Source organism: Muntiacus reevesi, chromosome 1 (assembly GCF_963930625.1).
Source record: "Muntiacus reevesi chromosome 1, mMunRee1.1, whole genome shotgun sequence".
Lineage (NCBI taxonomy): Eukaryota > Metazoa > Chordata > Mammalia > Artiodactyla > Cervidae > Muntiacus > Muntiacus reevesi.
This window is the reverse complement of record NC_089249.1, coordinates 219153228-219171044: the sequence shown is the minus strand read 5'-3', so window position 1 is coordinate 219171044 and position 17817 is coordinate 219153228. Positions and strand designations below refer to the sequence as shown.

General features: G+C 34.4%; 1 protein-coding gene across 1 annotated transcript; it reads left to right on the top strand.

Moving 5' to 3' along the window:
- The first annotated feature begins 5599 nt into the window (after window positions 1-5599).
- Window positions 5600-6559, top strand: LOC136167362 (olfactory receptor 5F1-like). Its single transcript, XM_065934965.1, has one exon. The coding sequence runs from the start codon at window positions 5600-5602 to the stop codon at window positions 6557-6559; it is 960 nt and encodes a 319-aa protein (XP_065791037.1).
- Window positions 6560-17817: the final 11258 nt, after the last annotated feature.

The window sequence follows — 17817 nt, the reverse complement described above, 5'->3', positions numbered from 1 at the left end:
ATGAGTCTGGGATTGTCGCTTCCTCTGAAACCATTTGCAGTTCTTTGAATATAGGTGTTAGCTTTTCACTAAATGTTTGACAGGCTTTGCCTGTGAAGCTATCTGCTCCTGGACTCTTGTTTGTTGGAAGTTTTAAACCCCACTTTCAATTTTGTTACTTATGATTGGTCTGTTCATATTTTCTATTTCTCCTTGGTTCATTTTTGGGAGGGTGTACCTTTCCAAGAATTTCTCTAAGTTGTTCATTTTATTGATGTATAGCTGCTTACATGTGTTTTTGATTTTTATTTCCCTGATGATTAGTGATGTTGGACTTTACATTTACCTGTTAGTTAATTTAATATTTCCTTTAGCATTATCTCTATGTAAGTCCTTTCCCCATTTTCAACTATTACTTTTATTAATGAATTATGAGCTCCTTATATTTGTTGAATATTAACTCCATATCATATATATAGTTTGCACATATTTCATTCCATATGTTGATTTATTTTATCTTGATGATTATTTGCTGTGCAGAAGAATCTTTTAGTTTAAAATAGTCCCTTCATTTATTTTTGTTTTATTTTCTTGTGCTTTTGATGTCATAGTAAAAGATTATTTACAAAGACTGATGTCAAGAAGACTTTCCCTGATGTTTTCTTCTAGCAGTTTTACAGTTGGGTCTTACATTTAATTATTTAGTTTGAGCTGATTACTTTGTATTACATGAAATTTCATAACAATGGCCAGATAACACATGAAAAGGTTCTATCATTAGTCATCAGAAATGTAAAGTGAGGCATCAAGTACGCTGTATAATTACTACAAAAGCTAAAAAAAAAAAAAAAAAAAAAAGAAAGTATTAAAGTGAGAATGTAAAAAGCTGTAATGACTTTGGAAATCTTACGGTAATTTCTTGTTTAATAATAGAGCACTTACCACATGAGCTAGCAATTGCCTTCCTAGCTGTTTAATCAAGTGAAATGAACCATATATGCAGCAAGGATTTGTAAATAGAAGTTTATATTAATATTGTTTTCATTTATCCCAAATTGGAAACAATCTAATTATCTACCAACATGCAAATAGATAATTAAACTTTGATATTTATATTCATTCAAAGAAATAGAAATCAATATAATAAAAAGTAACAGACATACAAAACACACAGCAGCATGGAAAAGTATCTATCATGGTAGATGACAGAAAAGAATATATGACCCATGGATTCTGTATAATTGAAAATCTAGAATAAGCAAAGCTATATTATTTGTCACTAAGCTATAGTGACAAAAAGAAAAGCGTTCATTGCTTAAGTCTAAGGGGGAAATAATGTGAGAGTAAAGGGCATAAGGAAGCTTTGTGTAGTATAGGAGTGCTATATTTTTTACTATGGTTGGAATTATGTGTGTGTATACATTTGTGAAAATCATTTGGCTCTATATTTATAATGGGTGCATTTTATTATGTATAAATTATAGCTCTAAACATTTATAAAATGATGTCATCTCTTACCTTTAGAATAGCAATACTCAGTGGGAACACTATTAATACCTTGGGTAGGGGATTTGAACCTTGGATAAGGATTCTTATCTAAGCAACTTTCATGACAATATTAACACATGAAACCAACATTTCATGTTACTGGAAATAAAAACTATCTCCACACATTTTCAAATATCTCTTGGCGACTTCCACTGCCTCATTGACTACTGGTTTATAATCTACTTCTTTAATACATAAGAGTTTGACCTACTTGGCATTTATTTGTGCTTTTGTTTTACTTGCATGTGGGATAACCAACTGTTTATAAAACAACATGCTGAACAGACACTATTTTCTGTGAATAATTTAAACAACCTGAAACTTACATTGCTAATTCTCTTTTCATTGCATGTATATGAACAGCATCTATTTTATTGTTTTCACTATTCTAGCTGTTTTCTTCTTCTGATACTGAGGTTTGTTATGCTTTCGTTCTCTCTGCACATGTGTACTATGCCTCATCTGTAACTATTTGTGAAATGACTCGATCTTGGTACTGGCTTGACTGGGCAATCTTGTTTACCACATACACTTAGTAAATGCTTTTGAGGTGAGTTATTTGCTATCAAAATGTCAAACCAGTGTTGTTTTTAGTTCATTTGTTTTATTGAAAAGAAAGATTCTTCAATGTGAATGCAGCTTGTATTTTGTATGCTAGAGAATACTATCTTCTGTGGTGGCTGACACATTGAGACACAGTACTGAAATTATAGCTTGAAGGATAAATTCTATGGGCAGTGGCAATCAGTTAAGCCATTTAGGAGAATATTTCTTCAGTTTCTGTGGAGGTATTTCAAATGCTTCTCACACTTTGTCTTTTCCTTTTGACCCTCACAAGTAGAATACTCTAACTTTCACCAAAGGAAAGTCTTCAGAGAATTTCTGCAGGTAGATGTCCCAAGGTAAATGCCAGTTCTCCAAGTCTCAAGGCTGATGAAATCCTAATACTTCTCCCAAGGGGATCTCAGACCATGTCTTTATCTACATCCTGGCCACAGGGACAAACAAAGTAAGAAAAAAGAAAAAAAAACACAGGAATTTTGTGTTTATCTGTAGCATAGATGGTGTGCCAAAGTCAATGGCATAGCAGGGAGCAGATCCCTCAGCTTATTTCCCTCATAAACTAATTGAATACAGTGCAATCTAATTCATGAATAGCATGAAAAGGCGCATTTAAAGAAAATATAAATAATAGCCTTAAATTTCTGAAAAATAACCAAAAAATACAGGCTGTGAGTATACCTGGGTGGATATAACCTGTGTTATTTCTCACTTTTCTAGAGAATAGTAGTGTTACATGGCAATACTTTCTATTATTTAGATTATTTCTGTGATTTGAGACAGTTTCTCAGATATTTATTTGGCATGCAAGAAGAGTTATCATGGCTTATCAATTAAGACATCAAATAAGTAAAATTACATGTAAGTTTCTCCTTATATTTAATGCTATTATATTTTTATAAAAATGTTAAATAATTTTTATTTTTATCATTGTTTCCTACTGCTGCTGCTGCTGCTAAGTCACTTTAGTCGTGTCAGACTCTGTGCGACCCCATAGATGGCAGCCCACCAGGCTCCCCCGTCCCTGGGATTCTCCAGGCAAGAATACTGGAGTGGGTTGCCATTTCCTTCTCCAATGCATGAAAGTGAAAAATGAAAGTGAAGTCACTCAGTCGTGTCCAACTCTGTGACCCCATGGACTGCAGCCTATCAGACTCCTCCGTCCATGGGATTTTCCAGGCAAGAGTACTGGAGTGGGTTGCTATTTCCTTCTCCGTTTGTTTCCTACTAAGTGTGTGTGTATATATATATATAGTTGGAGAGTGAAAAACTCCCTTCTGCCTAATGGTAGAATTATATAATTTTTAAAAAGAAAAGGTATTTTCTTTTGGGATGGCGTTGAATTAATTTTATTGTTAAGTTTATACTTATATTCCTTCCAAATAAACAGTTTTTCTTTCCTTTTGTTAATTCTAGGAGAATAATAATAGTAACAATAGATTAGTCATGTGACATGCTATAGCATGACTAGATAGTATGCTATTTGTTGTTCAGCTGCTCAGTTGTGTCTGACTCTTTGCAACTCCATGGACTGTAGCACACCAGGCTTCCCTGTCCTTCACCATCTCCCAGAGCTTGCTCAAACTCGTGTTCACTGAATTGGTGATGCCCACAACCATCTCATCTTCTGTCATCCCCTTCTTCTCCTGCCTTCAATATTTCCCAGTTATCAGATATATAGATAATAGCAATGAGATAACTTTGGCACATGAGTTTGAGCAAACTCCAGAAGATAGTGTAGGACAGGGAAACCTGGCATATTGCATTCCATGGGGTCACAAAGAGCTGGACATGACTGAGTGACTGAACAACACTTCAGACACATGGTCTTACAAAAAGAATATAAACATCAATATTTTTCTTGTGATACCAGAGTATCAAACTAGGCAAATACATTAAAAATATTTTGTCCGAGTTCTTTCCGCAGAATGGCTTTCTTAAATTATATATTCTAGGTCAATTTCTAGTCATATTTTTAAAAAATACTTTTCAACTGGTTTTAAAAGCACAGTTTTATTTTTATTATTCAGAATAATGTGGCAAAAATCTTAGAAGTTTTAGGGGATTAATATCAAAATGTTGGTTTAAATTTTTATCATATATATCCTGAAAAGTTCTACTTTATCATAAGAAAGCCACAGGGAGCATGAAGGCTGTGGCATAAAGCCTATATACAGTTCTCTATAGAGGTTTATGATTCAAAACATCCACAGAGGTTTACAACAGAAACCTGTAGATATGAACCATATTGCTTTCATATTCCATTTAGCTGGTTTTTCATTGTGATATAGAAGATATAAAGTCTATATTTTCACTGTCAGAACTTTTATTTAAATGACAAATATATGTATTTTACATATACAAAGTTTTAATATGTATATTGATTGTTTTCTATTATAATTTGCCTTTATCATCTGGATATTTTGGCACAAGAGCAAATATATACATAAATATAACAGTTGAAAAGCATTGTTTCTCTAAAACAAGATTTCTTTTTCTTCTAAATTTTGATAAGAAATAGTTACAACTATAGTTATAAATACTGTGTTATGTGCTTAAAAATGCTATATACATTGAAGGATGAATGGATTTGACTTTAACATTAATTTTTTGAATGCTCCTAAACAACTGAGCAATTTCACTTTCTTTCTTTCTATAGTTCCTTTTGGAGAAGGAAATGGCAACCTACTCCAGTGTTCTTGCCTGAAAAATCCCATGAACAGAGGGGCCTGGTGAGCTACAAGTCTATGGGGTTGCAAAGAGTTGGACACAACTAAGCAACCAACATGCACACACACACAAGCAATATAGGAGAATTAATAGATGCAAGGATTTAAAAAAAAAACTAAAAATGTTAAAATAATATTTATGAACAAAAGCTTGTCCATAAATGTCAAATTCATGCTTTTTAAAAAAATTGTCTGCAGATACAGTTTGCTCATCTACCAATTTCCCACCAAAACCTAAAGGATTCCATGTAACAGGGTTTACAGTGTTAAAAGTGGAGGCAATTCTTTGTCTACATAAGGCTACTAGTATGGCCGAGGGGTTCCATTCTGAGAGTGCCCACCCCCAATGCACTGGCCTCTGATCCACATGCTGTTCATTTCTTCACCCTCCTCTAGGATGTGAAATCTTCAGCGATATGACAATCGCATGCTTGTTCCAATGGCCACAATTTTATATATTAGTTGACCTGCAGTTGTTTAAAACAACCTACTTGGTTATACTATATCACCTTCAAACTAAACTGATGTAATTAGGAAATATACTTGCTTAATTTCTTCATTTATAAAGTAGATTATTAGACTGCTTACCTTTGTGATTTATTTCATAAACTAGATAAACTAAATGATGTAAAAATACTTATAAAGATACCAACTTTTTTGCCAGACATTAATCTTTATTATTTTGTCTATTATCATCATGAAATAAATATGAAATATTCCTTCCTTGCTTATCTGCCATATTCTAGGTTTTGTTGATTCATTCCAGACCAAGAAGATGAGATATGAATGTGGCAAATCAAACAAGAGTGACAGAATTTATTTTTCTGGGATTTTCTGGTGTTCTCTATCTGAGGCTTGCATTATTTGTGATGTTTCTCACTGTATATCTGCTCTCTCTCATGGGAAACACCCTCATCATCTTCATTGTTCTCATGGATTCCACACTTCAAACACCCATGTACATTTTTTTAGGAAATTTGTCCTTTCTAGAGATCTGGTACACGACAGCCACAGTGCCTAAATTGCTGGCCACTTGTCTCTCACAGGTTGTTACCATCTCCGTTGCTGGTTGTATAACCCAGTACTACTTTTTTTTTTCTCTGGGGGCCACAGAGTGCATCCTGTTGGCTGTGATGGCCTATGATCGCTATGTGGCCATATGCAGCCCTCTAAGGTACGCATTCCTCATGAGTCTCCAGGTGTGCCTGCGGTTTTCAGCTGGATCTTGGATTGGGGGCTTCATTGCCCCTCTCCTACCTACCATACTCATCTCTTACCTAAACTTTTGTGGACCTCAAAAGATTAATCATTTCTTCTGCGACTCAGACCCAATTTTTAAACTCTCCTGCTCAGATACTTTCTTGGTGGAGGCTTTGGGTTACACATGTAGCTCTGTTGTGATTCTAAGTTCTTTTCTTCTCACTATGTCATCCTATGGGAATATTGTGGTCACAATAATCAATCTATCTTCCCGAGAGGCTCGGAAGAAAACTTTCTCCACCTGCGCCTCCCACCTCACTGTGGTCACCATCTATTATGGCACCATTATTTTTGCCTATGTTCGCCCTCCAGCCAAGTACAACTTTACCATGGGTAAAGTGATTTCAGTATTCTACTGTGTAGTCACTCCACTGGTAAATCCTCTTGTATACACCCTAAGAAACAAAGATGTGAAGAAAGCTTTCAGGAAAGTTCTAGAACGAAAGAGGTTGCTCTTGGCCAGACACATGCAGAATATTTGAGAGATCAACTAAAACAAGCAATTTAGAATTGATTCCCAAACCACATTTGCAGACGGTAAGTATTTAAAATTATGTAAGTGATACAACCTAATATGGACATATCTGTACTTTTCATTTTGGTTTGAATTATGCTGAAATAGATATTCTGTAATTACTATGTTCAAGAAGATCTCAGTGCAATGTCATAATAATAAAGAGACAAATAACATAAATTTCCTGCCCATGAGACATTTACAATGGGAAAATTGGCTAATTTAGTCCCATATAATAGTTAGGTTGATTTTTTAAATAATTTATATCTTAATAGTAACCATGGATCAAAATTTGTTCCTGTTAAATAACTCAGTGTTGCTTCATTTAGTAGATGGACCATTATAAATGTACCATCTTTTACTTCAAATTCATTAAATATTTATTAAACACATATAATGAGCCAGGTACTATTCATAAGCGTGGATGTTGATTTAAGTATGCATATAAATATAACTGGAGAATTTCATTAGAAAAATATCAGGAAAATATTAGATAGCTAAAATTTTTTCAGATAATATTACAGAATTTCTAATGATCACAGAGGTAGAAATTTTTGATAAGTAGGGGGGAAAAAGGAAAAATCTAGAACTAGAGGGTACAAGAACTGAATATCTAATATGGTAAAAACAAGTATCAACTTTCTAATATTCTTATAAAATATTTAAACAGTCAATAATTTAAGCACACTAATTTAATTAAGCAAAGAAAGAGAGGGGAAAAAAGGAAAAAAAAGTCTTAGAAAAAACAATACCATTATCAAGTCCACATTCCATGTTAATGAAAAGCTTTACAAGTTTTATTTCAAAATAGTTTAATAACAAAAAGGATTACAGGAGTGCTGGAAGAAATAAATTCTATCAAAGCTTTATAGGATAAGTGTCCTTTACCTGGGGACTTCCCTGGCGGCTCAGATGGTAAAGAATCTTCCTGCAATGCAGGAGACCCCGGTTCAATTCCTGGGTTTGGAAGATCCCCTGGAGAAGAGAATGGATACTCACTCCAATATTTTTGCCTGGAGAGTTCCCAGGACAGAGGAACCTGGCAGGCTACAGTCCATGGGATCACAAAGAGTCGGACACAAGTAAGAGATTAACACTTTCACTTCTCTTTCTTTACCAGATTGCCTCTGAAAGTTTTGCTATTTAGAGTGTGGTCAGTGGCATAGAAGCATCAGAGTAATCTGGGACTTTGTAGAAAGCCGAATCTAACCTCAGTCCCTTGAATGATACTATGCACTGAAACAAAATTCCCCAGTTGACTGATTTGCAAATGAAATCACTAGAAGAACTATTTTAAGCAGTCAAGTTTTTAAAAAAATCTTTTAAAAAAATATCGATTCAAAATTTTCTCACACATGACAATGCTGGTTTTCTTTTTCTTTTTTTAATTTTAAATTTTGATATGTCATTTTCAGGTACATAATTAAAACAAGTTGTTTGCATGAATTCCCAATGAGTTTTTATTTTTAATGCAATACATATCCATGGAAACTATTGCCAAAATTATGTTATCCATCAACATTTTTATCCCTTTCTTTTTCAACAGAATATCAAAAGTATATACAATTATAACAATAACAGGGAAATATTCTATTTTTGTTTTTCAGTCATTCAGTCAAGTCCGACTCTGAAATTCCATGGATTACAGCACACCAAGCTTCCCTGTCCTTCACTATCTCCCAGAGTTTGCTCAGATTCATGTCTGTTGAGTCAGTGATGCTATCTAACTGTTACAGGGAGGAAGTCAACTCTGACTCCATGTTGGAAACTGTTTCTTCGACTTCCTTTTATTATTATAATCGTACTCAGTGGCTTGCCTGGAGACCCTGCCCCTTTGCTTGACTGTAAACTAAAGTGCCTTTGTTCAGCTCATGGAGAGATAGTTTGTCCCTGCCCCTCTGTGAATAGAAAAGACTATCACACCCCTCCTGAAGGCTGGACAGTCCCTTGGAGATATTTTGAAAGACTGAAGACCCTTTCACTTTACTTTCCCACAGCATCTCCCTCTCTATTCTGCGTTTTGACTTTAGTTCCTCATTGCTTCTTTCTCTCTGATCTACAAAACAACCTGGCATCCAGACCCCGATAAGATGGTTATTTTGAGGTGCTAGCCTGCCATCTTCTTGGTCTGCTGGCTCCCTGACTAAAGTCTCTTCCTTGCCTCAACACCTTGTCTCTCGGATTCATTGGCCTGTCGTGAGGCAAGCAGAGTGAACTTGGACTTGGTGCATAAACATCTCATCCTCTGTCGTCATCTTCTCCTTTTGCCTTCAATCTTTCCCAGCATCAGGGTCTTTCCCAATGAGACATCTCTTCACACCAGGTAACCAAAGTATTGGAGCTTCAGATTCAGCATCAGTCCATCTAATGAATATTCAGGGCTGATTTCCTTTAAGATTAACTAGTTTGATCTCCTTGCAGTCCAAGGGACTCTAATTTTACAGTAACAGGGAAACATTTTGTATCTTCACACAGGTATTTCTGTATGCCATTCTTCAGGGTAAGAAAAAGGATATTCTACACTTTGAGGTTCTGTGGTTAAGCCTATGTATTAAACTAGCAGGACAGATTTCATGGGGTAGAAGCAGATACACTATTTTAATTTTTTACCAGCACATCAGTGTCTTTTAAAGAAAAGAAACATAAAACAAATAATGTTGCTCATTATGCAATTTTAGAAGGGTTAAGTCATTAGCTTCTGAAGTTGCTGATGACACTGCCCAATAAGAGGAATTTAGAATGAAAATAAAGATGAGTCATTTCATGTTTTGACATAGTATGCTCCTTAGTTAGATGTATATCTCAGGAAGTGTTTTAATAAATCCACATTTTTGCATCTTCCCACACACAGAAAAACACTGAAATAACTTACTGAGGTATGTGTTATTTGTGAGTCACAGTAATCTCTTACCAAGATGTATACTTGGAGGCATGTATTTCCTAGCAAAAAGTTTTATATACTGGCTTATCCCCTACCTCTTCCTAAAGCTAGTGAGAGGCTATGCCCCAGGCTAAAGGCCTAAAAATTGAATTTACAACCATTATATTATTCATTTTTCTTTAAGAAAACAGAAACCAGAAGTCATTAAACCCAGAAGTTTATGTAACTTTTTTTTTTAATCAAATAATGGTAAGTTTTGTGGATGTGACAAGATGAAGATTCCTAGGCTAGGAGCATGAAGTCATGGGAGGGTGACTAAGAAATTCATGGAGAAACTAAAGAACAATAAAATGTATTTTACTACATTTGTTTTACAAGTTCATTTTGTTGTCAAAGCCCAGCTTTCAATGATAAGAATGCTATTCTTTTCCTGCATCAGAGTGGGCAGCTTCCAAAAGGAAATGTTATGTCTTGATTATAGGTAGAAAGGAAAAATCATAAAGCCCTTCCTGAATCTGCTGTTTCTCAAGTGCCTTCAGCTCGAAATAATCATTATGCCAAAGCAGCATATTTTGGTGTGGCATTCTCTTAAATCCTCACAAATGGATAAAGACTTTTTCTTACTCTGTTACTGGTAGTGATCTTCCTAAATCCAGTTCTTTGACAGAAAATATATCTGTCTCCAAACTTTTGCCACACTGCTTATCCCAAAACTGACTATTTTATTTATTTTTCTTTGTTTTTAGCAAGGTCAAGCCAGGAACTGTAGGTGATTTTGAGTTATTCCAAAAGGAAAATGTCTGTTATCTACTCCAACTACAATTTAAAGATACACAGATAAGTTTGCCTGTCTCATTTATTCATATTCATCTTGTTTTTATATTTTTGTCACATTTTGATCTTACTTTTAAAAACTGGAAAAAGTCAAACTTTGTATGTGATAAGTACTACATTTCTTTTTGGCAGGGTACATTAAAACTGATTATCATATATTTTAGAATTTTTCCTGCTGGTGATCTTTATAAAGCAGTAAAAACATAAAACAAAATGCAAATCCACAAGAAAAAGTTAAAATGAAAGTAAAATAATATTTATTTAGATTATAAAACTAGAAAAGTATTTGATAAAATTTCACAGGATGCAAATGAATTAAATATTTTATAGAAAGAATAGTGTTTACTTATAGTTTGTTCTCTAACGCTTATCAATACATGTAGTTCTGTGAATTAAAATGACAATGTATATAAAGGTAATTTTTATAAGTATTTGAGCAACTTCCTGACTTAGGAAATTGTTTATAAATATTTTTTCTGGTTGTACCTTTCTCTATGGTATGAATATGCTGAAATAAATGTTGCAATTTATATTTTTAATATTAAACCTGTATTTGTGTATTCCTTCCAAATACTAGTGTTCTGAATTCTGTGTAAAATATCTATCTGCTCACTGATTGTTTCCTTATGAAAGAGGCTTGAATTCTGAAATTAAATGTAGAAAACTGAAGTCTGCTTCATTCCAGTATTTTCATGGGAAACAACCCCACAACTATATTGAGCAATGGTTCCTTGTTATTTAAGGTGGAAAGTCTGGCACATTCGAATTTTCACTGCCATCCCCTAATCCATCACTATTCATAGCCAATCCATCAAAATTCTCATTTTTGCTACCAAATCCTTTTCAAATATATCAATATATTTTCATTTCCTTAGACAATATCAGAATTTGAGCTACATATTATGCATATTTAGATACCACTGTTATTCCCCACAAGGATCTGACCCTTCCCCTCAAGACAACATCCAATGATACGCACATGACACAATCAGAATGGACATTTTACAGTGTTAATAAGAACATGTTTCTTTTGTTTCTAAAACAGGTAAGAGTATTTTTCTGCTTTAAGAATATAAAGACTACTCATCCTGATCTAGAAATATTGCATGGTCCAGTTCTGTCTTATTTTCTTGTTCCTTCTTTTGTCAAAGTTGATGCATTACTAGATTGTCTTATCACCATATACTCAGCATGAATTTTCCCCTACATGTCATGAAGGATGTTACTCACTCCACGGGGCTCTCCCTTCAGCCATCAGGGTATGCTGCTTTTCTTTCAAGACCTCCCCTAAGGCATCACTCTCCTTTGGCAGAAGCCCTCCCTGAACTCACTGAAAAAACTCAAGGTTCTGTAAATCAAGTTCTTCCAATCATCAGGCACCTTTTACTCAAACTTTGCTGAGTTACAATTTTACATAATCCATATGATTATAAGGTCATGGCATTCAATTCACGCTATTTTATTTTACATCTAAGAATGAATTATGTCACGTGTCTAAAAATTCAAAGCTATAAAAGAAAGTAAATATTTAGAAATTGCAATGCTTCAATTTCATCATCTACCTATATTTTCCTTTGCTTGTATAGGTAAACAGTAAAATGATTTTCTGTACATAAATGCAGTGCTTACTTAGAAAAATCTGGATATTCTTTGTGGCTGGGTGTGGGCAGAAGGCATACAAAATAAATAGAAATTTAGAATATTTTCTGTACAAAAATAGAGTATAATATATACACTGTACTGTTGATTGTTTTAACTTTGCAATTAAGCATCATGAAGGATGTTTGATGCCAGGATTCAGAGGACTTTTTGTTATTATATGTTCATAGGATATTTTATATTTTAAAATTCCCTTAGTATTGGACACTCTTTCTAGCCCTCCTACATTGTAGTGTGTTTCCCTAATCTACAATTAAGTGAATATTCCTTTTTAAAGATTGAGTAATCTATTTAGGAAATTCAGGATCTAAAGGTAGTTTCTGGTTCCCCCAAATTTGGCCCATATTTTGTAGAATTAAAAGTTATCCAACCTACTCTACTGTTCTTCATCATGCACTTAAGAGAGACGCTTGCAAGTAGACAAGCTCCAAACAATATTGTATGTTGTAATCAGTTTTCTCATTTAGGTAGAATTAATAACAACAAAAATAATATGTGTGCCTAGTCACTCAGTCATGTCCAACTCTTACAACCCCATGGACTGTAGCCTGCCAGTCTCCTCTGTCCACGGGATTCTGGAGTGGGTTGCCATTTCCTCCTTTAGGGGATCTTCTTGACTAAGGTATCAAGCCAGCATATACTGTGTTTTCTGTGTCTCCTGAATTGGCAGGCAGATTCTTTTACCACTGAGTCACCTGAGAAGCCCCTACCACCCTTACTAAAGAGGAAATATTTATAATGTGGCTAAATAAAATTAAATTAAATTAAAATAAATTTCCCATAAATGATACGTCACCTGAAAAATGACACTTCTTAAGAGCTATTATATATTAAATAAAATTTCAAGAAATATTTAAAACATTAATAATAGAAGTATCTCTAATATAAATATCACAACCATCAGGGTAAAATAATCACTGTATCACTTACTTATTGACCACTTTATTTTCTGTGTCATCTTTTAAACTTACACTATTGCCACAGAAACACAATATGCAAGCTCTCACATCCATACCTGACTACTGGAAAAACCATATCTTTGAATAGACAGACCTTTGTTAGCAATGTCTCTGCTTTTTAATATGCTGTCTGGGTTGGTCATAACTTTTCTTCCAAGGAGCAAGTGTCTTTTAATTTCATGGCTACAGTCACCATCTGCAGTGATTTTGCAGCCCCCCAAAATAAAATCTGTCACTGTTTCCATTGCTTCCCCATCTATTTCCCATGAAGTGATGGGACTGGATGCCATGATCTTAGTTTTCTGAATGTTGAGCTTTAAGCCAACTTTTTCACTGTCCTCTTTCACTTTCATCAAGAGGCCCTTTAACCCTTCTTCACTCTCTGCCATATGGGTGGTGTCATCTGCATATCTGAGGTTATTGATACTTCTCCCAGCAATCTTTTTTCCAGCTTGTGTTTCATCCAGCTCAGCATTTCTCATGAAGTACTCTGCATATAAGTTGATGCTTTAGTATTTTATTAAATATAATCTAGACATTCAATGAATTTCCATTACTTAACATAGCTGAATTCCAAAGCTTCAAATTTCTAAAAAGCTGGAGATAGTATTTGTAGGAAGACATACCATAAAACATAACTTTCTTTAAAAATCTTACCCAGAAGATTTTATCCCACTTATCTCTACTTCATTAATTTATGAAAATATCATGATACCAAGTTAATTTTCTTGTTGGGAAATTTTAACACAGATAACATGTGCTTATTAACTTTCAGTAAGCCTAGATACAAGAAAAGTATATTATAAAGTTGATGATTCAAAAGACATATCAATATTAATTAAACCATCAATTTAAATTTATTTTTATTCATTAAAGTTTAGTCCTAGATCCTCCTTAAAAAACTGGACTAGTTGAAGTTATTTTAGAAATATTTTATTTGTATGTGCTTACTTTTAAGTCATTTACAATTAATTTTGATAACACCATCTGAAAATAGGAATATATATTATAGTTATAATGTACACACAGATGTATATTCATCCTAATGGACACAGAGATCTCTGTTTCTGCCTGAGTTTAAAAAGGCCTCTTTTCCCTTCTTGCTTTCAGTTTTAGGTCTCACTAATTGAACCAGGGTTGCATTTTCAGGTGATGTAGACTGTGTTTGCATTTCAAAGATATGATGGAAGTTAAAATGTCAGATTTTTCCTAGGAGTTTTTTGTTCTCTCAAAGTCAGAATTTTGAAAAGATGTTTTGTTAAGCCACCTTTCTCTACAGTTTTGGAATGTCAAAAGAGTTTCATCCAGTCCGTTTAAGAGTTAGGATACGTGATTGCATGCATTGGCTTCACAAGCAAAGCCTGTCAAACATTTAGAGAAGAGCTAACACCTATCCTTCTCAAAGAACTGCAAATGGTTTCAGAGGAAGGGACAATCCCAAACTCATTCTATGATGCCACTGTCACCCCTATTCCAAAACTTCATTTTTAATGTACATAAAGCCAGTTGGGTTTAAGTGAGTGATTATCCATCTGGGAACTCTTCAGCTTTTGAGGTGAAGTTTCTCTTTATCAGTTTGGTAGCCTGATTCAGATATGACCAGATCAGATATGAATTTTCTCAGTGCAGTGCGATAAATAGAATATGTGCTGCTTGTAAGTTTAGCTCCCCAAGGAGTTACCCTTGGATCTGTTTGACTCTCACGTAAGTCTCAGTTTCTGGCTCCAGCATAAACTGCTATGGGTGCTTGGGCCACTAGTTTATCAGGATTATTGTACCCCACCCCAGTGAGCAGAATTTACTTAATGATTGTAGTGGGATCTCGTAGAACTAATGCACCAACATTTCTACTAGGTTCTTAGTTATCTGACAACACCTTATGGCCAAAATGAGCAAGTGCCCTTTTTTGTCAGAGATGGGTAGTCTTGGCCTCTCATTTTACTAGCAAAGGGTTTGTTCAGATCATATATACATAATCTTTTCAATTTAAACCAAAATTTTAAAAGGTGAGCTAAGCCAGTTCACTCCAAAGCTCTCCCTAGATCTCTGCTTTAAATTGTAGCAGTATAATATATCTTAGGCATCCAACTAACAAGTAAAACAGTTCAAGTAAAATCCAGGTGTCATCTAAAGCAGTGATGTCCAGATAGCAGGTGAAATCACCAAAGAACCTAAGGAATACCAGTAAGTGGGTGGGGCTCAAAGGGCCATGCTAGTACCAAGCACTGGTTCAGGGTAGACTCCAAGTATCCTCTGGCGAGTATTCTGATATTCTGCTGACTGTACAAAAAAAAAAAAAAAAGTCAAAAAATTCAGTTAATAATCAAGTTAAGAAGGAAAAAGGAAATTTATTCCAGTCAACTAAGGATTATAACCCAGCAGAGAAATTCTCAGATAGTTCTGAGAAGTGTTCCATCTATCAGAAGTTGAAGACACAGTCACATAGATTTTTGAGACAAAGGATCATATAAAAGAAGGACATACAGATATTTCACAAAAAGTTCACCAGGAACAAATAGTGCAGGTAAGCACATACAAGGATTTCCCCAGTATCCCAGCAGTAAAGAATCTGCCTGAAATGCAAGAGCCGCAGGAGACACAGGTTCAATCCCTGGGTTGGGAAGATCCCCTGGAGGAAGGCATGGCAACTCACTCCAGTATTCTTGCCTGGAGAATTCCATGCACAGAAGAGCCAGGTGGGCCACAGTCCGTAGGGTTGCAAAGAGTTGGACACAACTGAGTGACTTAGCACACACGCACACAAGCATATACTAAGTGAGCAGCAAGTCGGAAAAAACCCTGGCAAAGCTGGGGAAGAGCACTATTTTTATAAGTAATTACCTTGGTAGTGTCAGACAAAAAGGGGGAAAACTGATGTCTAAGGATGACCAAGATATTCCCCTCTTTGAAGAGCTCAGGTTAATGTATAGTGCAGATATAGACTGCACATTAGGAAGAAAATTTTATGTTTACTTTTTCTTCTCCTGCCTTAAATACAAATTTTATTTCATCAGTTTGAGAAACAATAGAATGTCAAGTAGCACTAATGGAAGAAAAAAATAAATCTATATTTAAAGTGGAGAAGAAAAGACTAAAATAGGACAAAAGTTGAAAGAAATAAAGAAAAATTGAAAACAAGAAAGAAGGAGGAATTTAAGACAGAAAAAGAAAAAAATTGGCATGTCCAGAATCTTTGCAGTATTGTCTGATTGTAATTTATTTCTGATTAAAGAAAGCATTCCTGCTGAAGTTCTTTTCTGTACCAGGACTTTTATGGAAATATTCTCATTATCATCTTTAGACATTCTTAATTCCTAAATGACCACTGACCATAATGATTTGACATTCATCTGATGGCTCAACTCTGAAACTCACTAATAAAAATTTAATAAACAAGATAAAAAATAATACTCAGAATCAAATTATAAGGTTTGTGTAACCTCCTGTTAAGTACAGATACTTTACACTTCTTGGAATAATAGTAAAATGTGTTATTTTGTGTGACTGTCCTGAGAATGTTGTGAGATCATGGTTTATTTGTAAAGTCTAAGAGTGAATGTAAACCAATCAGAATTTTCAGCTTAGTCGAACATTGTTATATGAATAAAACCAGAAACAGAGCTACTTAAAATTGGAGGAAAGACTTCCACTCTTGTACCTTCCACAGTCCCTGGGAAGAAATGTGGTAGTTAGGCAAGGTTTACTTTAAGTTGTCTATTACATTGCTTGGTATATTACATAAATAACATTTGAATATATAATAGTGTCAAAAAAATGAAAAATCATGACCAAATGAAAATAAAGCAACATTCATAGCTTATTTTCAGTATTTGAATTCAAATATTCTATTTTCCACAGAAATCTTTATGTTGTAATACATTAATAAATAGAAAACACAACTTGAATGTATTCATAAAGTTGTTACATACTTATGACAGAAAACCAGTAGTTGTAAGTAAATTACCCATCTAAGTGGTTCTAAGTCCTAAGCGGTCCTAAGTCTTAAGTTCTAGGTTTAAGGTTGCCTTCTGATCCCTCGGGGAATAAATGCTATCTCTCATTAGAATCCTTGGTCATTTCTCTTAGTTAATTCCTACCACAATTATATAACTGTAACCTCATGTGAAAAGTAAGATCATTAAACTTAAACCAATGGTAGAGGCTGAAGGCAAAGCTTAAAACAACAGTCATACACAGATTGTACAACTACTTAAGCACCTTGGTCATGAAGCAGACAGCTATTCTTGAATAAAAGTGTTTTTTGATAACAGATACCAATGACTATCCTTTCCTTACACATTTAAAGGAACACATGAAAAATGGAAGAGAAAAATGGACCGCATCGCACTATGGTTATTGGGATATTCTCTTTTTTATTCCATGTCTGATTGCCAAGTCTAATGAATGGGAAGAAAAGTCTCTATTAATTTTGATACATTTGAAGGGTATATTATTCAAGTGCTTTTCTTCTTCTGACCTCAGGAAGATGTTGCAACATTGTCATCTGAATCTGTGAAAGAAACTTGCATCAGTTGCTGAGAATATTGCAAAGTGTGTTAGCTGCTTGACACACAGATATGTCCTAAAGGCTTTACACCTGTCTGCTATGTACCTGAAACATGAAATATAAAATTTTTCTGTACTGTAGACAACTAGACAACAGCAGCATTTCATTTCACTTTCCGCCTCTTCTAAGCTCTCCTTAATATTAATCTTATTTCTACCTGTTAATATTATAAGAAGGGAAATCTATATGATGTATTTTCAGTTATTCTGATGAACTATGCCCCACTCAGGATTAAGCCACATCAAAAGTTAAGTAAAGATGAATGCTACCATATCTGAATGAACTAATTACTGGTATAATCTTTATTTTTACAAGTAAGAATCAGC

Excerpts from the sequence above, each read along its gene's own strand:
- LOC136167362 (XM_065934965.1), top strand. The coding sequence starts at position 5,600 with ATGAATGTGGCAAATCAAACAAGAGTGACAGAATTTATTTTTCTGGGA.